The sequence below is a fragment of the Leuresthes tenuis genome, unplaced genomic scaffold, assembly GCF_036924035.1.
Source record: "Leuresthes tenuis unplaced genomic scaffold, fLeuTen1.0.hap1 SCAF_16, whole genome shotgun sequence".
In the NCBI taxonomy this organism is placed as follows: Eukaryota; Metazoa; Chordata; class Actinopteri; order Atheriniformes; family Atherinopsidae; genus Leuresthes; species Leuresthes tenuis.
The window spans coordinates 5,097,852-5,121,959 of record NW_027325370.1 but is presented as its reverse complement, the minus strand read 5'-3'; the positions used below and the strand labels follow the sequence as shown (position 1 = coordinate 5,121,959).

The following is a 24,108-nucleotide window of genomic DNA, read 5'->3' as shown; positions in this document are numbered from 1 at the left end:
CTTGAGGTAAGTTAAGGTTTATTAAAAAGGTCTCCATCTTTAAGAGGCCAACAGAAGGATGAGTTGTGTAAAGCTGGAGGGTGATCATCAAGGAGATGTTGAAAGTACGACGAATTACTCCAAAATAAATGCAAACTCTTTGAGTTGTGCAGATGTGAGCTATGAGGCTAACGCTGCAGCTGTTCTGAGTGCAGTGTAGCTGAAGCTCTTAGTCACCAGGCAGCCGAACAGAATCCCACTGCTGACATATATAAAGTACGATTCTCATTAAAACATATGTTGGGTCATTGTGGAGCACTTTTGAACATTTTATCGGGTGCTTCTCACCTACCAAAGACGTTAACTGTGTGTTGCTGTCATCAGGCCACAAATGACCAGGTGCTTGGAAATACTGCTGAGCGGGACAACGGGCCAGAAACACCAGGGGCCCCAGGAGTCACGAGCCTTATGGTCCTATACTTGTGAATGTTGAAGGATAATACCCAAGAGAAGAACTCCAGACCACCCAAAGGAGACATAACTAACGTAACTTAGAACTTTATGTTGGTATAATGCATCAAATGTGAAAATGTGATCATTTGGTGAGAGTTGCCAATATGTAGTGAAGCCGTGTTGGAAACTTGGGCGCATTCAAGATATTTTACTATGAAAACCCGAAGCGGAAGCTTGGTTTTTGACTCCGGCTCGGATGCTGCTGCTGGTGGCAGGCTGTGGGCTGGGGGTGGGGGGGAAGGGCCTACGCTGGTTCAGTCTGAGAGCAGACAAACTTGCGTAGTCTTGCCACGGCTCTCACTGTCTGCTTGCCTGTCTCTATGGACAGCTGGAGGGTAGAAGAGGAAACTGCTGGGATTATTTGCGTCGGGACCGCAGCGCCTTACGAGGGCCTGGAGATGATTTAATCACGGAAAACCAGGGTGCGAGAGGAAGAGGAGCGGGAGAAAGACGACGGGAGCACGAGAGGAGAAAGGAGCAGCCGTTAGTAGATGTGCGGTCGGGCCGAGATTTCAGCGGTAGGCAGTTGAACGCGGCAGCGCCTGCGACGTGTTGTTTTCCAGTTCATTTTTCCTTCGCACAGAAAGGCGAACAGGGAAGGGGCCGGTAGCTTCTGCTACCTGTCCTTTTTCTTGGATAAATCCAGTATCCGTATCCGTCTTTCGGCCCAGTCTCGTGCTAGCTCGCACCGGCCCCGTTGCAACGCTGTGAAAATAGCCAGACGTTTCTTGTTACAGTGGTATCCCACTCTGCCACCATTCGCCACCAGTTGTATTCCTGGGGAAAAAAAGAAAAAGAAAAATGTTTTCAGAGGAAACTTTGTGCTCCAGCAGCAGGTTACAGGCCTGTTGGCCGTTTTTAGGATCAGTGTAAATCAGATTAAACCTCCCCGCTGCTGGATTAAAGGTAAACTGATGTTGGAGAGAAAGTTAGGCGCTGAGATCATCTTAATTAAAACGATCCCTTCTTGCCACACGCGTTTAGGCTGCAGCTGTCACTTATTTACACCACTGTTAATGATACAATGCACTTTTCCTGATGGGAACCTATACGAAAAAAATGCTTATCCTATATGTACGTGCACACTTATAACCGTGCGCTTTCAGCAACTTGTTTCTTCTTAAATGTGATTGTGCACTTTGCATGTTTGTCGTCGGATCCGATTCTGCATAGTTTGATAAAGTATTATGTACATGCTGTCGTTTTGCTACGTAGTGTTTCTATAGGACATATTAGGATGCCATACCAACATGGCCCAGTATTGTCTGTCCTGCACAAACTCGCATGATGAGAGTAAAAACAGACAAAATACGTGTTAAAGTTCAATGTTTGGACACAAAACGTACAAATTCCATCCTTTAGAATAATACGAACACTTGTTATCTTCATGGGTGTCATTCAGAGGAGATGAGTGAGCATTTTTAAAATATTCCACATGAGTTGGTAGGCTGAATGTTAGCCAAAGAGTTTGGTTTGAATTGAACTTGATAAATGTCTACGTGTCAGGCTTTTAGAAAGCATTTATACCCATTTATGTTCTTTACCCCCCCACCACCACCACCTCCCCTCTCCTCCTGCTGTAGGTAACTCTTTCTAGGCCTGGACTGAGCAGATTGTTCTGAGAGGAAACGGATAACAAACGGGGGAAGTGAACATGGCTGGGACCTCTGGCTTCTTTTCCAACGGACCTGTTCCGTGGATGGATAATGACACAGAGATGAACAACCTGTACCGAGACCTGGAGGTGGGCACAGTACTGACTCTGTTTTATTCTAAGAAATCCCAGCGGCCAGAGAGAAGGACTTTTCAAGTAAAGCTGGAGACCAGGACTATTATCTGGACTCGGAGCACGGATAAAATAGAAGGAGAGAGTGAGTAGCTTGCAAACAAACAAACCAACACACTCAAATGATTTGTTTCAAAACTGGTTTTAAATGTAAAAGCGTAATGTATGTGCCAGAACTGGTTAGTTACTTCTGAGTTGCGTGACTTGCTCATGAGAGACTGCCAAACCCTTAGACCAGCTTTTTTTTTAGATTTCCCTGAAATGTGCGTTCCTCGAAAGATGAAGAGAATGTCACATTTTTATACTGCAAAACTGTGAATAATGAGGACAATGAGTTGGTGCTTTCGTAAGATTTTTACCTGCACAAAAAGACAGAAGCACTGATAATGTAGAAATGAAGGCAAAACAGATCGGAGCCATGATTATCCCTTTCAACAGGTAAAGCTGTCTGATGACAGGAAATATTTAGTGCTTGAATGCGATGAAGCCACTTAAGAACAGAACAAAACAACAAAGCTCTACAATGATATTACTGTGAAGCGTACCCCCCCCCCCCCCCTCTTGTCTCAGTACTGCATCTTGCCAGTTGCTTGCCCGTGTAGTTGGGTTGTTGTAAACCTCGCTTTAGATTCACCATGTTCCAAAAAACGCCATCTGAACTGCAGAAATGCTACACTTCCTCTTTTTTTTTCTTCTTCTGTGCTTACACTTGTCTTGCCTGAAAAGGTTGTAAACTGACACTTATAGACGGCACTCGGCTTTGTAAGCACACAATGATGAGGCGCTAATCCGACCATGTTTTGGTGCGTATGAGTTACGAAAGGGGACCAGTGATGTCTTAGCAAGGACGTCTTTTTTTGCAGCAAAATGGCAGTGACTCACGTTCAAATGATTGCTGATCAAGACGGGACTTTTTGACTTGGGACAGGCACAGGTGAATTAATGAGGGCTCCGGTCCTCTTGGAGGCACTTCTGCTTCTGTGCTCCTTCTACAACTTAACAAGGATCCATGCTCATGTATTTGCTTTAACGTTTACTGGAGGTCACGTCCTCATTGCAATATTCAACAATGATATTGTGCGTCACAGTCTTACCTGATATCCCTAGGAGTGGTGGTTCAGAACTGTGCTTTTGACGGCATTAAAAGCGGCACGAGGCAGGATTCTCACCGCTCCAGTTCATTTTCACGACCTCTTTTCTTGGCTCCTTGAGCTCCGGCTTTGGACATTACCGAGGCCGGATCATCACCTTGAACACATGCATTTCAGGGTTGCCATCCACCAGCCTAATGCCCGGGGAAACATCTTCCACATGGACAGAGTGGCTCTGTGGCACTAGCCGTAACACGTTGTCTCCTTTTCTTCCTCTGCTGCTCTGAGCAGCTCTGAGCAGCTCCTGTCTCACACTCAGCCCGTTGTCCACTTTTTTGTATTTTTCTTTAGAAATACACAGTGGCTTGGTCTGGGCTCTGGATCTGGGACTTTAGGGTGACGCCACACTTTTAAAGGCGTCTCCACAGATGCGCAGGTTGCCCCACAGCATGTGCACCAATGCGCCCCACACAATCCCAGATGCTACCGTTGAAACTTTGTGCTGCGAACAAACAGGGTGGACCTTCCTCCTCCGGCTCCTGCTCCATGGAGGCTGCATTTAAGATGCCCAAAGATGATTTCATCTTTTGATTTGTCGGTTAGTTTTCTGCTTCGCCGCCATCCATCTTAAACGTTCTTGGTCTCTGAGAATGGGAAACATTTCTGGATCTTGTTTCCCTTTTCAGGGTGTATCCGGAGCAGCGTTCAACGGTTTTTCAGTAGGTTTCTAAAGCCTGTGCAGGGATTTTTCACTACATAGTTGCAACTGTTTAATATGTTCAAGGCCCTGATTATTATGGCTGTTCATTGTTGGGTTTCCAATTTAGTCACTTGCATACAGATCTCTCTTGTATTCCTCTGTGATACTTCATTATTATATTGTTTTCCCTACTTTTACAGAGTAGAAACCTCTTTTTCGGTCATATTTCTTATCTTTCTGCTATTTCCTAATAGGTTTTGAATTATTTCCAAATATTTGCCTTTGCTTTTATTTGCCATTTGTCCCTACTTTTTAAAACTGGCATGGGAGCATTATAAAGCAGGTGTCGCTATCAAAAGAACAACTACTGTTGTTTTAACTGCAAATGAATTGCATGCTGGGTACAATTAGATTCACTGTCAGTAAAGGAGAAGGGAGAACGTCCTCTGGCCCTCTTTTGTTCCGTTGATGGGAGTTTACTGTAACTTACAGTGTGTCTGGCTGAGGACACACAGGTCTTCAGTGAGTTGTTAAGTCGTCTGTCTCTTGCATAGCAGGATGCCTTGTGCACAGCTGCACTGTGTTCCGGATGCAAGAAAAAGAGCACGCACCAGAAAAAAAGAAAGAAAGAACGACAGGCTTAGTGTGTTGTATGTGTTTTTCTTTTTAACACAGTATCATCCTGTTGCAAGTGAAGGATTTCATATACCATGAGGTCATAGCTGCCATTTGATACTCCTGGAGAGGTGAAATTGGCTTTATTAATGGATAGAATATCGGGTTGTTTTTATGTCACCATTCTGAATCGGTCCGGCCCGGCATCGAGAGAATGATGCCCAGAGAAAGGGACCACGTTGTCCCTTCAACAAGGTGTATTTTTGTTGTTTACCCCATCTTCCCAACCAGAAAACTCAGTTTGTTTGTATCTTGAACATGATGTTAGTGCAGTAATGCATATGTCTGGCTTGGCAAATCAGGAATAATTGTCAGTAACGGACTGGTTCGATGCATAGACACGGCGTGTCATAAACTCAAAGGGTCGGATAACTGACGTGCACAATCTTAAGTCTTCCTGTGATGAAGTAGTTGTCAATTTTAGACTGTCTGTCTAAAGAAAGTGTGGTGAAACATCCTGCTGAGTGTCCTCATTAATCTCCGGAGATCAGACAAATCAGCTGTAGAACTTTAAGCATTGATTTGACTTTACTTTGACCTGATTGAGAAACCTTCTATCTCAGCTCTTAGGGTTGATCTGGTCATCAGGTCCCTGAGGCTCTGCTCAGAGTCATTGAAGTAGTAGGGACTTTGCTATTTCTGTTAAACACAAATGACTGAAATATGACGGCATGTATCGTAGACACTCGACTGATAGTTCTTGTCTGCACTGGTGGGTGTAACCTTATTATCTGTGGTTGCAGTAAGCCAGTGTGGGCAATGCTGCACATGAAGGCTCAGAACTGCTGCACATGATTCACAAAAGGCTCACATCATGGTAGCAAAGTACTTTGATGTCCCTCTGCTCAGTTTGATCTAAAAAAACAATGGCACTATCCAACAATAGCAGTTGCGCAGTTATTAAACTTTACCGTCCTTTACCGTAGTTTTACCGTCCTTTATAAATACATATCAAACAAATATTGTGTGTAGACTGTCAAGTGGCTAAAATGCACACAAAAAAGCATGTCCTTGGGCAATAATGAAGACATTTTGAGTGCTACGGGACTCCTAACCTTTCCCCTTTACTGTAAGTGATGATGACACGCTGTGACTGCAGGGCAGACCTGTTAATGCCACAGCGTGGAAGTACGCATACAAGTTCTAGACCTCCTAATGTTCGGTTTAGATCAGAGAACAGTGGATCCATCGGCCAATCACCAGAAAAATAAGCAGCTGCTCTGTGATTTTTCAAGCAGAAAGATAGATGTTCCATAATAGTTTTGATCTTTTTATTCAATATGATTGTAACCTCAATAATGCCTTATGAAATGAAACATTGATCCCGCCTCAGATGTTGCACTATGGCCTGACAGTTTGTATACTAATTGAGTCAGAAATGGACGTGTTAATGTATATATATCAAGTGAGATGTGCTCAGGTTTTAGAGGTTTATGAGCTGTGTGTTGTTGTGGTAAATGTGAATTGGCAGTTTTGTTAATGTTTCAAACAAGATACTGAGACTCCGCGCCCTCCGAGTCATGATGTGGGCGAGTCCATTTCGACCTGCGCCCAAGATCTTCCATTAATGTTATCAGTTGTGGCCTGGAAATGCCTGGAGAAATAACTGGGTTTGAACGATGAGGCGATCCTCAGGGTCGTGGTCGGGATTATTCGCACACGTCTGTGGAAACTCATCGTTCAGACCCGCTTGTTCCACAGCTCCCACAAAAGACACGCACATGCATTCTCACCTCGGGCTTCTGACATCTCCTCGAGGTGACGCTCTCTTTCATTTATATATTTGTTCTTTTCACGCACCCCACTGTCAGTGCTGCAGATTTGTGAGAAATGTAGAAGCAAATCTAAGGCAACATGGTCAAGAAACTGCTTTTAGGTTGCTCCCTCAAAGGTTTGAACACTGCAATGTGAGCTACTCCTGTTTTACATTAAAGCAGCACGGTAGCTTTATAGTGTTGTGTTGATCATAAACACAGCTTTTTATTTATTCTGTAGTCCGTCCAGAGTGGCTATCATGATCGTTAAGTTTAGCTGATGATTACCTGCAAAGCTCTGATTCTTTATCACCTTCAGTTATTCATTAATTTATTATTTTTTTAAATGAAACTGTCACAATTGAAATGTCTGTCACAATCACTGCTCATCTGCGCTGTTAAACTTTTTGAAATATTAGTTTAAGTTGGGGGAAAAATAACGTCTCGTTTCTCAAAGAGTGGCATCACAAACGCCTTTGCTTTTGAACCTCTGGTATTTTGTTCACAGTAGTGCTGCCAAGTTATGGTGCTTGAAATGTTGCATGAAAGGAAGCAGGAGGAAGTGAGGGAGTGTGTTGCAGGATATCTTCTCTCATCTCTTTTGGTAAGGTCGCATCTCTGGCTATCTCTTTATTTCCTGCATCTGTCAGAGACGGCCTCCAAATATTTTGACTCAAACGACTAAAGATGCCGTCTAACAGATCAGCCTGTCAAAGCTGCTGAGCTCTCAGCGGATATCTGCTGGCCATGGTTGCTGCTAAAGTAAACTGCGATATGATGTATGATTAGCGAGTTCACTTTGGTAAGAATGTGTCTGAAGACATCGTTTTTCATGCTTGAGAAAAGCACATGCACATACTCACCTATACGCAAGTACAGATGTGGTGTGTAGGCGACAAAAGCACAGGATGTGTGGTTCGGGGGCAGGAAGAGAAGCAGGAGCTGAAAGAAATGTCTGTGTGTGTGTTTGGCAGGAGAGCTCCTGCTTTAAGTCTTCAACTGCTGCTAATCTAACTCTGCTAGAAACCCGTTGAGCCACTTTACAGCCTAAACACTCGTAAAAAGTCAGACTGCCCGTGAATGGCGTCAGGACAAACCTTTTCCAGCTGTCATTGCTAAAGACGTCTTTCTGATATATTCAAACCATTACACATGCTCATCCCCCAACGTGTACATTCACCTTTGAGCTGTGAGATTATTGTTAGCATTGCTAACACACTTCATGTATGAGATTAGAAATCACTTCCCGAGAGGCTTGGAGCTAATTCTTCTTGTTTTTTTTTTTTCTTACGATGAAACCACATTACACAAAGTCTACAAATTAGATGTTGAAGACACGTTTTTACACATAAAAGCACAACACATTAGTTCTTTTTTGCACGTTGTTACCAGAGGATTATTGACATTACATCGCCCATCTGTTCTTTTGTTTCTCTGTAAGAAGGGTTGCACTCACTGCTGTATGTTTGTCCGTCTCTGCAGTTGACATTCGTGAGATCAAAGAGATCCGTCCTGGTCAGAAGTCCCGGGACTTTGAGCGCTATGTGGAGGATTCTGCAGCTCGGCTCGATCAGGCTCACTGCTTTGTTATTCTGTATGGCAGCGAGTTTCGCCTTAAATCCCTCAGCCTGGCAGGTAGACCCTTCAGCATTTCATTACTGTTACAAGCCTCCATCAGTCTTGGGTTTCACTCTCGTGTCTGAGTAAATACATCTTGTAACACTATCAAACCAACGTGTTACTGTTTCCTCAGCAACATCTGATGAGGAGATGACCATGTGGGTGAAGGGGTTAAACTGGCTTGTGGCTGACACGCTGAAGTCCCCAACCCCGCTTCAAATAGAGAGGTAACATTTATGCAAATACACATCATAACCAGAGCTCAAAGTGCTGACAAATGGTTTTTAACAGACACCATTTTTCTTGAATAGATTTTTACATTTGTTTGTTTTAACACATTGAACCTATTGGTCCTCGTCTTTTAGGTGGCTACGCAAGCAGTTCTATGCAGTCGATCGCAACAGAGAAGACAGGTAAGCCACATCGGTTACATCGGTTTTGTTTACTGCTGACATCGCCTCCAAACGAAACAGTTGTGAAGCACACCATCCAGGTCTACCTTCGGGAGCCAGTAGATTTAGTCCAGCTGGCTCGTCGGTGTTTGTGAGGGTGCTAAGGTGAGGTGCAGTGGAGGAACTGACCTCTTAGCTACACACCAGCCACTCTTCCTGCGGCAGGAAACAGACTGCAGAGAATGGAGGAGATTTGCAGAGATGTTTGTCTGTCACATCCCTGTCTTTGTTCTGTTGTGAGGGTATTGTCATCTCTGGCTAAATCCCAGGCTGTGCAGTAGAAGTGAAGCTATAACGCCTCAACAGAGCATGTTTGTTTGCAAGGTTTCAGGTTGCCTTGTTGACCATAGAAATTACAGTCGGCCTGATTCAAGACTATCTACTCTTGCAGGTCTATTGTGTGCGCGCACCATGTTGAATTTTTCTTTTCTACTTAACGTTTGTATGTGTTTAGGATATCCTGTAAGGATCTGAAGAACATGCTGAGCCAAGTCAACTACAGGGTGCCCAACATGAGGTTCCTCCGAGAGAAGCTTCCGGTAACCTCCTTCCACTTAACCCCTTCCACCTCACCATGAAGCTTTTAGAAACTGAATATTGGTGATTTATTATTCATGTCTTGTACCCCCCCTCCTCCCCGATGTTTCTTTACTTGTTTTCTAGGACTCGGAGCTGAGGAATGGAGATGTGCCCTTCAGCCAGTTTGCCCAGCTGTATCGAAGCCTTATGTTTGATGCTCAGAAAAACGTAAGTGCAGTCATTTTACTTTTCCACAGATAGTCCCAGCACTTTCATCCCACACTACCCTATCTGATGCCCTGCCAAGGCCCACTTCATCCCCCATCTGTGTGTTCTCAAATGGCTGCAAGATCAATATGGACCAGTTAAAACCCACCAAACCCCTCTAGTGGAGGCCATTAGGACACACATACACAGATGAGCAGGCAGGCTGGGGTCAGATTAAATGGATGACCTCAGTGCCCTCCCTCCTCCTACCTTCAGGAAGTCTGTTACCATTTACATGACCAGCACTGCACACAGTAAATGTTCAGCACTGCCATTGATTAACTGAAATTCTCTGTTTTTGGCCGCTTTTCCAGATGGAGATCCCATTTCTACAAAGGTAGGTCAAAACAACATGCTCAGATATACACAGGGACTCTTTCTTTTGTGTTGCATGTTTAGCTACTAAAGCGAACCAGCGCTGTCTTTACCAGGTTCACTGATAGAGCAGAACAGAGGATCTCCCTGGAGGATTTTAAGAGCTTCCTCCTTGACTCTCAAAGGGTAATTCTTCAGTCACTGAGCATATTGCTGATTCTTCTAATTCTTATTGTCTAACCCATCTGCATTTGTTGGTTGATTAAGGAACTGTGGGCCACGGATAACAACAAAGTTCAGGAGTTTATCTTCAGCTACCTGAAAGATCCGCTGAGAGAAGTGGAGCAGCCTTATTTCCATCAAGATGAGGTACGTTTTCCACCACTCCTACTTTATTTTAACCCATTTTCTTTATTACTTTGATCTTTTTCTCAGGTTTTGCTCGCTAATGGAAAAACTCTAAATCTATTTTTGCAAGTAATATTTTCCGATGCCCCCCGTGCTGTCGATGTAGGTGGGAGGTGCTCAGACATTGACATCAATACCCACAGACTTGACCGAATATGCCTTTTTCCACACAATTAGAAAAGGTTACGTACCGTGACTCTGTTTGACAGTTGTGCAGAAAGCGAGGGATGCTTTGTGGTCACCCAAAGGTTGTTTTTGACAAAAAAAAGAAGAGGAAGCTGGTGCGGCACAGCCTGCAGGTGATGGTGCTGTTCTGTGCACATGAATGTGTCAGATAGCAGGTTAAGAGACCCTGGCCATGCTGAGAGCAGTATTTCAGCAAAACTAGAACAATATCGGAGCACAATGTGCATGTTTGTTGGCACATTTGTACTTTTACAAACTTCTTGAGGTCGGAAGGTGAAGTACGTAAAAGTAACGTAGCGCAGTGCTTTTGTAATGCACGCCGTGAGTCGCAGCGCTCAGCGTCATGACATCCAGTCTGCAGCACTGGTGCAATTAGAAAAATGTTCTTCCATTTTTATTATTTTTTCCTAAACCAAATGGTTTACCATTTATGATGTAGAATATGTGTCTGCTCTTTAAATCTTTAAATTAACCTTCAGCAGAGGTTTCACACAATTTTTCACATGTAGTTGGATGAAACTGGATTATAAGAAACAAATCCGAATTATTAGGCCTGTATTAGATATCAGTTCGGATATAACTGTGTTGTAGAGCTCTATTAACATGCAGATAAGCCTGTTGTAACTTGCGTTGTGGCGAGGGCGATCGCAGAGACAGACAGGCTTGTCTTAGCTCTGCAGGAGGAAAGTGGAGCACAGAAAAACCCTCACAGGAACAGGGAGAACATGCAGACTCCTCACAGAAAAGCCTCAGCTGAAAACTGTTGCCTGTGAGGCAACAATGTTAACCGCTGCTGAGCACTGTGCAGCAAGCATGTGTGCATGAAGGATTAAGTGTGCGTATCGCGCTACATAGTTTATTTTCAGGCGGAGCGAAGCAGTAAAATGAAGGATTTCAAATTTTATTGGCACATTTTTTCATTTTTGAAGCCTTCCAAAAGTTGACCTCAACTAAGATTGTGTGGAACTCCAGATGAACCTTCTTCCATACTTTTACACCCATGGAAGGTTTAGGAGCAACACAGTCATGTTTAACATGAATTTATGGCTGATAACAATTTACAGAATTTAGTTTTTTTGCTGTGAAGGTTAAAGCCACGATTAAGTAGTGCTTAGAGAGCAGATTTACATCCTTTAGTGATGATCCCTTCCCTCAGCGTAAACAGCCCATTATTATTGCTTTAAAATGCCCGTTGATTAACAAGCATTTATCATGAATAAAGGCGAGAAGTAATAAGTGGAATGAAATATGAAAATATTCCATTGCTTTCTGATTTTAATTCTTATGTCGTCGTGCTCGCTCACACGTATCGACACACACATGCAAATGTAATATTTAGCTCTTCCTGGTGTTTCTCATGATGGAACATGGAGTCTCTATGCAAGCCGCACTGGTTCTACTAGTTACAGAATTGATTCACAATGTCTAGAATTATTGAAAAATGTGACTAAATGGTCATCGTCTAAAGTTCTGTTTTGAGTTCCTCAGCGAGAACAGTTTGGGTTAAAACTAGGTCTGTCATAGTTAAAAAATTTGACGCGTTAATTGTTTTGATCGCGGTTAATCGCGGCCCAGTTTGTCCTCTACAAGACGAGTGTGGGACCTCCAGGAGGCGGGAAGGCACCTTCAAGTTGGTCGCCAACCGCAGAGATGAAGAAGAAGAATGAGGGCAATACTTCTTCCATTCAAACCGTGGTCATGGAGACTTGGATATACCCCCGCTTCAGGTTTAAGACCACATTGTTGTGGAATTTTATGTGCTGTGTATGTCGAGTGGGTCTACAGTGCACTTTTTTATTTGAATGAAGAAATAAAAGAAAAAATACATTAAAAATACAACATCTTTGTGTTTATTATCTCCATATTTTTAATATAGAGATTAATCGTGAGTTAACTATGGAAAACATGCGATTAATCACGATTAAAAAAAGTGAATAGCTTGACAGCCGGAGTTAAAACACAAACAATGCAGTGCTTGTGGTCTGAGGGGCCACATATTTCTGCTGGTTTAATTTGCAGAACTGAAATGGTGTCATTGTGTGAAATCTCTGATTGAATGACAACAGCAGAAAACTTAATGTGTGAAACAACACCTCTTTTTCCATTTCTTATCTTCATTTGCTTGTTTAAAAAAGAAGAAGGCAACATTTTTACAGCAACATGGGCGTGTGGTGTAAAGAAACTGGTTGCCATGATTCAAGAGGACAGGCTCTGCATGACATTACTGGAAAAGGCAAAGCACACGCTCTCATGTTTACGTCATCTTCTCTGTCCTGTGTAGTTCCTCTCTTACCTGTTCTCCAAAGAGAACACCATCTGGGATTCTTCGCTGGACCAAGTATGTCCTGAGAATATGAACAACCCCCTGTCCCACTACTGGATTTCCTCTTCACACAACACGTAAGGACAGCGGGATGGAGGGCATGCACACATTCTGCTCTGCCAATTGTAATTATGCCCTGGGAAAGCTAAAGCCTGGCATCCTATTGAAATCTTTACCCAAACAAGGCATTTCAACTGACTTCATACATCAGATAAAAGTGCAATAATTAACAATCGAGTTCCAGAATGAGGTCTAGGCTCGTAGTTTGCAGGAAAATGTATTTTTCCTCCTATTGAAAAGTGTGTGAAAGGCAGTTGAAATGATAACCTTTTGTACTAGATGTGAAACAATACTCACTGGAGCAGGGCATGAAAACTTCCCATGTTACTGTGGTCACGACTGAATTGACAGACTGAATGAGTAGGAAGTATTTATTCCCGTCAACAAAAGAGAAAGAGCCCGTGTCACATTGTATCAGAATGTTTGCAATACCAGCCAAGACACTGTGTACCTGTGTGTGTGTGTGTGTGTGTGGGTGCGGTGCAGTCCCTGACATGCGAGTCCTTTGGAGAAACTGTCATGACGTGCACATCTTGTTTACTTTAAGGCTTTATGCTTTTTTTTTTAGCTACCTGACGGGAGACCAGGTTTCCAGCGAATCGTCCTTGGAGGCGTATGCTCGTTGTCTGCGGATGGGCTGCCGCTGTATCGAATGTGGGTAAACATGCACAGACACACACGCTATAGTTTTACACACACACACTGAATAACTCCCACTTGACTTTCGACCTCATAATTAGCCTTTGTCTGTGACAGCTCGACTTCACCCTTTACACACAAACGTGCGCTCGTACAGTTGGTGTGTACGGGCGCGCGTTGTCAAGCAGGTTCCTAAAATTAGAATTGACTCATGGATGACTGGATTTACAGTAAACACTAGTAAAAAGACTGGGTTAAGCAAACCTGTCGAACTTCATAGCACTTGAGCTCTACTGTTACTCATTCCTGTGGAAGATAACAGGATGTTGCGTGCGTTTGTCTTTCAGTGGACTGCTGGGATGGTCCAAACGGAATGCCAGTCATCTACCACGGACACACCCTCACAACAAAAATAAAGTTTAGTGACGTCTTGCCCACCATAAAGGAGCACGCCTTTGTCACGTCAGAGTGAGTCTTCATGAGTTCAGTTTTCTTTTTATAGGTGTTAGTGGTGATAAGATGGTGAAAAGGCTAAAAAATGACAAGTTAGGATGACACATGAAAAACTATGTGGACAAGCCACTGTGACATTCATTATTGTGTCAGAAGATGAGATAAGAAAATCGACCTGAGACACACTTTTCTTGGAGTATTAATAATAATTTTTCGTTCAGCTATCCCGTCATCCTGTCCATCGAGGACCACTGTAGTATTGTCCAGCAGAGGAATATGGCCACCTACTTTAAAAAGGTGTTTGGGGATATGCTGCTGACCAAGGCCGTGGATATCTCAGCAGATGGCCTTCCCTCGCCCAACCAGCTCAAGAGGAAGATTCTTATCAAGGTCTGGGGCTGTGTGCAGACATAACAAATCATTTAAATACTTTCAGAATGAAGATTACCTGGTTATCTATGTCGTGCTTCTGACTTCATTTCCACTGGTGTTCCTCTGTGGGTCCTCCCCATGATCTACTACAGCATAAAAAGCTTGCAGAGGGCAGTGCCTATGAGGAGGTCTCCACCTCCACACCATACTCTGAGAATGATATCAGCAACTCTATCAAAAATGGCATCCTGTACTTGGAAGATCCCATCAACCATGTAAGCACGCTCACTTTATATGAAATAATACTAGGTTCCTTATCAAAGAATGTTCAAACTCAAACTAGTGACCAAGGAATCGTAGGCCACACGATGAGGTGATAATAAAGACGCATATTTATCTGTACTGTTTAGTACAGTTTTTTTTCATTACATCACTGATTCTCCTAATGTTTTATTCTATTGTTTAAACAAACTCATCCTCCCTTCTTCTCCCTGCAGGAGTGGTACCCTCATTTCTTTGTCCTGACCAGCAGTAAGATCTACTACTCCGAAGAGACCTCCAATAACCAGGGTAACGATGAGGAGGAGGAGCACAGGGAGGTCAGTAGCTGCACGTGGCATTTTGCCTAATTGATATGTATTAGAGAAGTCGAGCAGGTTTTTGGCAGGTTCTGCATGATGATCTGTGGATGAAGGGAGGACATGGCTGTCCAAATGTGGACTGTTGAGACGCTGTAGCTGTAAGTCAGCTAAATTCTCCCTTTCTCTGCAATTTCCCAGGTGTCCAATGGAATGGACCAGCATGTGACTGAGAAATGGTTCCATGGCAAGCTTGGTGCTGGACGGGATGGACGGCAGATCGCAGAGAGGCTGCTGTCCGAGTACTGCCTTGAGACTGGAGCTCCTGATGGTTCCTTCCTGGTCCGGGAGAGTGAAACATTTGTTGGAGACTACACGCTGTCTTTCTGGTAGGCTTTGCAGTTCGTCTCTTTGCAGATAATTAATGGGAATAACGCACAGATACTTTGAGAGTAGTGTTTTAAAGGTTAACACGGGGTAAAGTCGGACACAATTGCTTCTAAAACTGTCCCCTCCTCCGTCTCTTCCATTTTTGCTACAGGCGTTCTGGCCGGGTGCAGCACTGTCGTATCCACTCTCGGCAGGAGGCAGGCAGCCCCAAGTTCTACCTGACCGACAACCTGGTGTTTGACACGCTCTTTGCTCTGATCAATCACTACCAGCAGGTGGCACTGCGCTGCAATGAGTTTGAAATGAAATTGACTGAGCCGGTGCCTCAGACTAATGCCCACGAGAGCAAAGAGTGAGTCTGCAGGCATTCCTGCAGTTTTTGGAGAGAATTTAGATGGAAAAAAGTTCCCTCGTAGTAATCTTCTGTTTTTGCTTTGTTGTTTATCATAGGTGGTACCATGCCAGCCTGTCCAGGAGCGATGCAGAGAACAAGCTGATGAGGGTTCCTCGTGACGGGGCTTTCCTGGTCAGGAAAAGGACAGAACCCAACTCGTTTGCCATTTCTTTCAGGTAACTCATTGCTGCTGTCTCAGTGCATGACACTTGTTTAGCTCAAGTCATTTACATGTGCCCCCTGTTTTGATTCACCAGGATATGTGTAAAGTAGGATAAATCTTGGAGGCTTGAATTGAATACCACAAGTAAGGTTCTTAACATGGCTCTCTCTGTGATTTCTTCACAGGGCTGAGGGTAAGATCAAGCACTGCCGAGTGCAGCAGGAGGGTCAGACTGTGGTGCTGGGCACCTCTGAGTTCGACAGCCTTGTAGATCTCATCAGTTACTATGAAAAGCACCCTCTGTATCGCAAAATGAAACTACGCTATCCCATCAATGACGACACACTGGAGAAGATTGGCACTGCTGTGAGTATCACACTGTGCAGCTGATATAATGTTTAATAGATATTAGTAAGCAAAAAATGTGATTTTTGATAAGTCAGTCAAAAATCCACTGCAGCCTGACGAAAGGAGCTACTAAAATAATGTGTATCCAACAGGAGCCAGACTACGGGTCTCTGTATGAGGGCAGAAATCCTGGTTTTTACGTGGAGGCTAATCAAATGCCAACTTTCAAGGTGAGCGTGCAGCACTAAGAGGTTGGCGTGCAGTTGAACTCCTCACCTCTGACACTTAATAAATCAGCCGTGAATGCGTGCCTCTTGTCTTTTCAGTGTACGGTGAGAGCAATGTATGACTACAAAGCCCAGAGAGATGACGAGCTCTCCTTCACCAAGAATGCCATTATCTCCAATGTAGACAAACAGGAAGGAGGATGGTGAGTGACGGGAACAGGAACAAGCTTGTAATGATCCATACAAAGTGATGATATTTGTTTTGTAAGAGAAAGCCAGTGCATGTGACAAGAGTGAGCCTTTTTTTTAACCATATTAGTGTGAAATGCATCTGCTGCCTGCTTCTCACAGGTGGAAAGGTGACTGTGGAGGGAAGAAGCAGATGTGGTTTCCTGCAAACCACGTGGAGGAGATCAGTCCATCAGCCGCAGAGCCTGACAGAACTGTGAGGATCAAACCAACAGCAGCAAATTAATTTTTTTCAAATGAAACAAACACACCTGCCGCCTCCACAGGGAGGTCGGGCCTCGTCAGCCATTGTGTTGATTATCCGCTCTCACGGAATGTAACATGGACTAGAACTTCCACAACGGTGACAACATCTTAATTGATGATTTTTTTCTGTTAAAGCAGGAGATGACAGAAAACAGCCCTCTGGGAGATCTGCTGAGAGGAAGCGTGGACTTGTCTTCCTGTCATATTGGTGAGTTGCCCCTTCACTTCCTGTTTGACTTTGCTGCAGGGCTGCAGAGCAAACCGTGTCAGGCTGTCAAATTCATGCACATCATCTCCTAATTGTCTTTTTGTCCATCATCTTTTTAATTCATTGTTCATTATTTCTCTCTCATTTCTTACATGTCAGTATCTGATATTTTATTGACGTTCTCCAGTTCAGTCAGTACACATTAGGATTTGCATATCCAGTCATACATTGTTGCAGTCCTTTATAAGCAGAGATGGTGCCCCAGTCTTTGTTTGTGCCTTTGGATGGCTCTGTGGCGCCATCTAGTGGCAAATAATTTCTTCCAAATCACTTCAGTCCAAGGTTTCCTTCACATGACCACTAATGGATTAACTCAGGCTGATGCAATTGTTTCCTCCTGGAGAAAGTGCAGACGCTGAACTTTTGAGGCCGAGCTTCTACTTTTCTTACGTGTACAACAGCTGACTTACTGCTGAAGTCAAAATTCAAATTATCTGAACCTTATGCTTTGTTTTTCTCAGACATTTTGAAACCATCTTCATTCAAATTCTAGTTGTCCAAGAGGCTTAGAGACAGATTGTGTATCCAGTGATACAGGTGTTTACAGATGTTGGTTTGTTTGTTTCCTATTTTGTTCCTTCACTTTTATTCATTCGTGAATTAAATATTCGTTCGTTCATTTCACTTTTGTTGCTCATTTAAACAAAAGCATCTTACTGCTGAAGTTGAAGTAGGGGGCTCTTCTTCTCTCTTTTATTTTCAGTTGGGCGTCCCGAGGGGAAAGGCAGCAGACCTCACGTCTTCTCCCTGGTGCCGAATATGCGCATGGGCCCCGTGCTGGATGTGGCTACCAACAGCCAAGAGGAACTCAAAGAATGGTTGATCAAGATCCGTGAAGTCACCATGACCTCAGAGGCCAAAGTAAATATACAAACATCTTATGTCTAACAGGAAATGCGCTCATATGTTCAGGGGAAGTCGAGCCTTGTGCATTCCTTGCAATAGTATGTATTCAGGAAACAGTGACTGGAGACAGCGACAGAGCAGTGAGCACATATGACGTTGCTCTGCTCGTCCTTAGTCACAAACTATAAGCTGTCAGGTATCGTTCTGGTATTGTGATTGTATAGTCGGCCCAACAGAGCAGTGGTTGTTGGGGAGAGAGAAACAGCTTGGGGCCCGGGTCTGGCTTCAGTTTGTGAAGTGATGTGTGTTGCTGTTGGAGGTGCCGTGTTTATGTTTGTGTGTCTCTGTGGCCAGCTTGAGGAGGGGAAGATGATGGAGAGGAGGAAGAAGATTGCACTGGAATTATCCGACCTGGTCATCTACTGTAGGCCTGTGCCATTTGACGAAGAAAGTAAGGACTGTGCTCAGTTACATAAACAATTTATTTCCATTGACGTGACACAAATGAGAATGCGTTCAAGCCCCATGCACGAGGGTTGGCTTTATTCTTTGCTTTCACATTGTACAGAGATAGGCACGGACCGGGCATGCTTCCGGGACATGTCGTCCTTCCCCGAGACCAAAGCAGAAAAGTATGTGAACAAGATCAAGGGTAAGAAGTTTCTGCAGTACAACCGGCTACAACTGTCCAGGATCTACCCCAGAAGCCAGCGACTAGACTCCTCCAACTATGACCCACTGCCCATGTGGCTCTGCGGGTCCCAGCTGGTCGCGCTTAACTTCCAGACAGCAGGTATGCGACTTATTTTCAGAGCACACAAAACTTGTGTGTATTCTTTATATCCTTTTAGCCTCCTCATCTGTTCTTTCCACTTCCACATGCAGACAAGCCCATGCAGATGAACCAGGCCCTGTTCATGCTAAACGGAAGGAGCGGCTATGTCCTTCAGCCTTCCATCATGAGGGATGACAACTTTGATCCCTTTGACAGAAATACGCTACGAGGCGTTGAACAAGTCACTCTTGAGATAGAGGTACAGTAGAGAGAGGACTGGATGGTGTGCATGCAGATGCACGTAATGAGTGAAGTTGTCTCGTTATTAAACACACCAGGTCAATACTTTTAAAAAAAAAATGTAAATACACGACTGTCTTTAGCCATTTGTGATGGGACTTTCTGCTCTGTTTGTATTCAGCATTTAAGATTTGAGAAATTATTTTCACGACACAACTGAGAAGTATGCGTAAAAAGGAAAAAAAGTGTCAAATCTGCCGCTACATGTGGGCTTAAGGTGACAGTTTAGGTGTGAGTGGGTTTCTTTGATTGAATGCATGAAGTGTGAAGTTCTTCCTCTCTTCTGAAGGTCTTGGGCGCCAGGCACCTTCCTAAGCACGGACGAGGCATCGTTTCCCCTCTCATTGAGATTGAGGTGTGCGGCGCTGAGTATGACAGTGCCAAGCAAAAAACGGACTCGGCAGGTGAGCGCTGCTTCAGTTCGAACTCGTAAAGGGAAAATTGTGCCAAAACTACAGAAATAAGTTGCTGTTTACTGGATACATTTATCCGCTTGTAATTTCCTTTCTGGGCCTAAAAAACAGGAAGGAACAACTGAGCCGTGTCTGGGAATGCAAAGGAAAAACATGTCGTTGCAGCTCGTCAGATTTCAGTGGGAAAGAAAGAGGAAGCTTTGAAACCTTGAGCTGTTGCTCCTCACTTGGGTTCAAATTAAAAGGCTCCCTGGTGCTGGGAGTTTTGAAGGATAAAAGAAAATCAGATAAATAGGCAGGACCAAGACCGTTAAGAGCTTTGTAAACCAATAATGAAGCCTTAAAATCAATTCTGAAGTGGACAGTTGTCATTAATCAGTGTGCGAGTACCCCAAACACACACTTTTTAATTCTATTTTCTACAATTAGTACTTAGAATTTAGTGCATTCTGCTGTGGGCTTTGGCAGCGTTGTGTTGTGTCTCTTTTGTTTCTGCTTCGGAGCTCATTTAGTACAACATCAATATCATGTAAAGCAGCTGTGTTTTTGTTTTTTTCATCTTCACTTTTTACTTTGGAATTGGTTTGATGTGTGCAAACTTTATAAGTGATATACGCGTCAGTTGATTTGCTGCTGATTCGGATGTGAATCCAGCTCCTGTTTTACAACGATAAGCTTATATTCTTATCTCCTTCGGTTTCTGATGGAAGGAGATATGAGCCAAGGCAAATTAAGGTTTTATATCAGTATAATTATGCTGAAGTTTCACCTTTCTTGTTTTTGTCCTCACTAGCTGACAACGGTCTGAACCCTACATGGTCGAGGAAGTCGTACAAGTTCACCGTGTGCAACTCTGCCTTCGCCTTCCTGCGTTTTGTGGTTTACGAGATTGACATGTTCAGCGACCAAAACTTCTTGGCACAAGCCACATTCCCCATTCAGGGCCTCAAGACAGGTATGTGTTCAGATGTATTCTCTGTGATACAAAGCTCGTTACTGCTTATTAGTGCTCTAATTAAATCGCTCTGCTTCTGTCTTTTGCAGGTTACCGGTCTGTACCTCTAAAGAACAGCTCCAACGAGGATCTGGAGTTGGCGTCTTTGTTAGTCCACATGGATATTGTCAGAGGCAGGGTGAGCTACCGTTCTGAACTGACTTTCTAAAGTGGCTCAGCGATCACTGTACAATCAACAAGCTCTGAGACACACAGCAGCCTATTAGCATCGACACCTATGTCCGGACATGTGGTCGGCAAGTCATGTGGTAACTGAAGCACATGCACACCACATCTTTTCAGCAGTCACTTGTAGTTACTCCCCTACATCTGCTGTTCTGAAAATCCACCAACTGATACAGTTTTCTGTTAGATTTATGGACAAAATCAAGTGTTACTAAAGTGTAGGAACAGCCGTGCTGATTCCCTATGCTGAGTTAATCAAATATCTCTTTACAGCACATAAAATGGTATCTTATCTAAAGTCATTCTCTCACATGAAGTCCAGACAGTATTTTCAGCTGGAGTTGTGTGTTCACACATCTGGTAAACAGCAGGGAATTATCAGCCATTAATGTGTTGCTACATCAAAGGAGTCGGCACGGCTGGAAAACTAGAGAAGGGCTCCAGTGCACGTGTGAAAAATACATGAAAGCTCTCCTCTGGTTCTTTCAGGATGAGAACGGGGAGGTTCTGAGCCCGTTCGTCGCAGTCGGGGCCACATCATTGCCGGCATCCGCTCAATTTTCTCGGGAACGTTTTGGGGAACTGAGCTCCGTATCATCTTCCTCCAGCATGTCTCCTCTGCCCCAGTCGCCGGCTCAGGCCTTGGCCTACAGAGGGAGGGAAGGCTCCTTTGAATCCCGCTACCAGTCCCCTTTAGAAGACTTCAGGGTGTCCCACTCACTTACTTACAGAAAGTAAGTGAGTGGCGTGTTGTTTTCAGGGGTTGCACAAGCCCATGCAGTGAGTTTCGGGGGCGTAGAAGATTCCAGACATCCTTCTGTCTTTGTCTTCACTTCAGGATATTGCAGAGGACCAGAGTGAGCGGAGAGAACCATGTCTAAGTCCAAGCCAATCGGGACTCATTTCTGTCGCAGCCCCCCACCCCCAATCCTTCCCCCTCCTAGTTCTGATGATGTCACTGACTGCTGTGACCACTGTTTCCATGGAAACACTCACCACCACTTTGGCCTACATTTCAGGCAGCTCTCCCTCCCTCCCTCCATTCTTCAAACCCCCACCTTCCCTTTCTCCCCCCTCCCCGCCCGCCTGATGAGAAGGAGAGACTCGGACACTGGAGGGGCGGGAGTCGCTGAGAGGAAGCACGTGGCTGCGGACAGGAAGACGAACTGACATTCACAACAGAACAAAAAGCAAAGGCTGACAAAGTTCCAGTCCTGGACCGTGCGTATTGTGGGGCAGATTGTAATCTTTTGTGTTCTCGATTTGCACAACGGCTGCTTAGTTTGGAGGCGAAGAGGAGGAAAAGAGAAAAGAGAGAGCTAGAAGAGGCATCAGTTTGAAACTGTTTCCAGATAAGTTTCTTTGCTCGTCTCTTTTTGACGTGTATGAATCTATATATTTATTCCTGCTGTGCTGTGGGCCGGAGAACAGCAGCAGCTGACCTGCTCTCAAAGAGCTCCTGTCTCCATCTTGTTAATTATTGTAATTATTTAAACCTTTAAACATTCATAATGTGACTTTTTTTTTAATGTTTGTGTAAACTCGAGGGCTCTCTACTGCTATTTTTAACGGACTCTGTGTGCCTCTAGTTTAACTCGTACCTTAAATCTAGAGCGATGTTGCATTGTTTTCTCTTTTTTTTTTCTTTCTGTTGAGCATCAGGAAGAAGTCATAGCCTGTTTGTGTCGGGAGCAGTGAGAGACCAAGCCACATCTGCTTATTTACACACTTTTTTTTTTTTTAACTTGCATTCCAAAAAAACCTAAAACTGCACATCATTCCATTGTTCTGCAGTCACAAGCCAGTCTGACACAAAACCATCCGTCAGTCCAGCCCCTCAGTGATCATCCGACACCTCCCTGTGTGACGATGCAGGACCAGGGATAAACGTTCAGCCGAGAAAAGGTTGTCGTCCGACTGCGATTCGTACCGCGTTCCTCGTCACCATCAGTTTTAGATGCATCGCCTGCCGACATGTTCGTGGTCACGCCGCTGTCTTGTTCCGTGAAGCGATGGTTCACACACGGGCTCAGGAGTCTTAGTGGTTTGAGGAGCATGAATACTGCTCACTTCAGATTCAGGACACAGTTCAGTTTAGTCACTACGCCATAAATAGTGTAGTTATGGAAGAAAAAGATTGTAATACAGTTACTATTAACTATGCAGCCCAGCGTTTGGAGGATTGTCGATGCATTGTTTTTTAAATTGGGTTTCTACATATAGCCATTCCCATTGTGAGCGCGGATGACGGGCGACGGTAAAAATAAACACGACTGTTTTAATTCCAGCAGGTGTGCCGTGTTGACGTGACTTTAAGGGTCCCAAGCAGAGGTGTTTACTCTGAGTACTTTGGAAAGATATTCAGTGTTGCTGACCAGCAGTGAGGGATGGAATAACTGATGTCAGACATCACGCCATCTGGTACAGTTTGCTGTACCACACGGTCATAAGGGACCTTTTTTTTGTTTGTTTGTTTGTGCTGCAGTCACGTTTTCAGGAGTTTTTGCCTCAGCAGCAAGCTGCTTTCCAGACACCTGATGGGATTTTAAGCGATCTTGCCATCGAATGGAGTCAAATTACCACTCCCCACGAACTTATCCGATGTTAATTGTGCAGACAATGCAAAGTTTGCATAAGAGGATGCAACGTCACAATTCATCATGGACTTCAGACACTTTTTATTTTTTTTTTTATATATTAGTTTGTTACAATGTAATTGAGACTTTATGTCGGTACAGTGCAGAGAGATTCAAGTCCCTGCGTTTGTTGTGTGACTCGGGAGGACCAGTCCAAGTCTAGAACTTCGTGTCTGCGGTTGATGGATGATAAACGTGTGCACTGAGCGCAGACGGAGCTTCTACGTGAGCCATGGTTTTATCTTAAGAGGTATGAATCTGAAACAGTGTTTCCCTGCTTGTACGTGACGACTGTATGATGTATGCTCAGTATTCTCTCTGTGTCTGACCACGGGGACTCAGTAAAGCCATAAGGTGCGATTTTAAAGTACGAGCAGGAGAAAGTGCGATTACTTGAGGTCGCTTCAGCATTTTGTTGCATTATCACCTCAACATTTTCGTGTTGCATGTAGTCCATCTCCAGCGGTTGATGAGTGGTCTTTGCAGAGCGCTCACCCTCCAGTGCAGCATTGCTGGTCTATCTACGGATCTCCATGTGCCTCAGTCTGCGAACACGTCACATTAAAGCCACATCTTCCACCTGCACTGCTGTGGTGTACCCACACAGGTGTCATCACTTACTGTGACTGCCTCTCAGCACTGTGTGAGCACGTGATTTTCTACTGATCACTTTCTTGTACCTGTCCAAAAAAGGGAGAAGGAATGCTCCCAGCGATGTGTAATGAGGTCTAATCAACCAGAATAACTAAGAAGACCTGTGTGGGTGCACAGAGCTTTAACCGTAATGTCTTTGTTTTTAACAGCCTCATTTACATCTGCCTTCCTGTAATGTGCCTAAACAACAGAGAGAAGTATACATTTTAATTTTGCCTTTCATATGAAACATATTCAAGCCTGAAAAGTAAATAAAATACTCACTGCTTTATACAACTTTGTCTTCTGTATCGTAAATGATTTGTTCATGTCTGTGAGGTACATGTGTG

At 44.1% G+C, this 24,108-nt stretch overlaps 1 protein-coding gene across 2 annotated transcripts; it reads left to right on the top strand.

Moving 5' to 3' along the window:
- Positions 1 to 718: 718 nt before the first annotated feature.
- On the top strand, positions 719 to 24,055 carry plcg1 (phospholipase C, gamma 1). Of its 2 annotated transcripts, none has more exons than XM_072366415.1 (33): positions 719 to 1,010; positions 2,076 to 2,363; positions 7,981 to 8,133; positions 8,252 to 8,345; positions 8,484 to 8,531; positions 9,025 to 9,109; positions 9,234 to 9,317; positions 9,671 to 9,693; positions 9,788 to 9,857; positions 9,939 to 10,040; positions 12,547 to 12,665; positions 13,217 to 13,302; positions 13,635 to 13,755; positions 13,962 to 14,130; positions 14,265 to 14,387; positions 14,610 to 14,711; positions 14,892 to 15,079; positions 15,232 to 15,432; positions 15,531 to 15,650; positions 15,823 to 16,003; positions 16,138 to 16,215; positions 16,312 to 16,415; positions 16,564 to 16,657; positions 16,846 to 16,915; positions 17,679 to 17,836; positions 18,176 to 18,272; positions 18,390 to 18,614; positions 18,707 to 18,855; positions 19,186 to 19,300; positions 20,103 to 20,264; positions 20,354 to 20,442; positions 20,979 to 21,223; positions 21,328 to 24,055. In XM_072366415.1, exons 2-33 carry the CDS (start codon positions 2,147 to 2,149, stop codon positions 21,368 to 21,370), a joined length of 3,915 nt encoding a protein of 1,304 aa, XP_072222516.1. In that variant the 5' UTR covers positions 719 to 1,010; positions 2,076 to 2,146; the 3' UTR covers positions 21,371 to 24,055. The 2 variants fall into 2 exon arrangements, with proteins under 2 accessions (XP_072222516.1, XP_072222515.1); XM_072366414.1 differs by having other exon boundaries at positions 16,843 to 16,915.
- The last annotated feature ends 53 nt before the right edge of the window (positions 24,056 to 24,108 follow it).

Bases quoted from the DNA above. Each gene is read 5' to 3' on its own strand.
- plcg1 (XM_072366414.1), top strand. From the start codon at position 2,147: ATGGCTGGGACCTCTGGCTTCTTTTCCAACGGACCTGTTCCGTGGATG. The intron at 8,532-9,024 runs GTAAGCCACATC...GTATGTGTTTAG, and splicing joins GATCGCAACAGAGAAGACAG to GATATCCTGTAAGGATCTGA. The intron at 20,443-20,978 runs GTGAGCTACCGT...TGGTTCTTTCAG, and splicing joins TGGATATTGTCAGAGGCAGG to GATGAGAACGGGGAGGTTCT.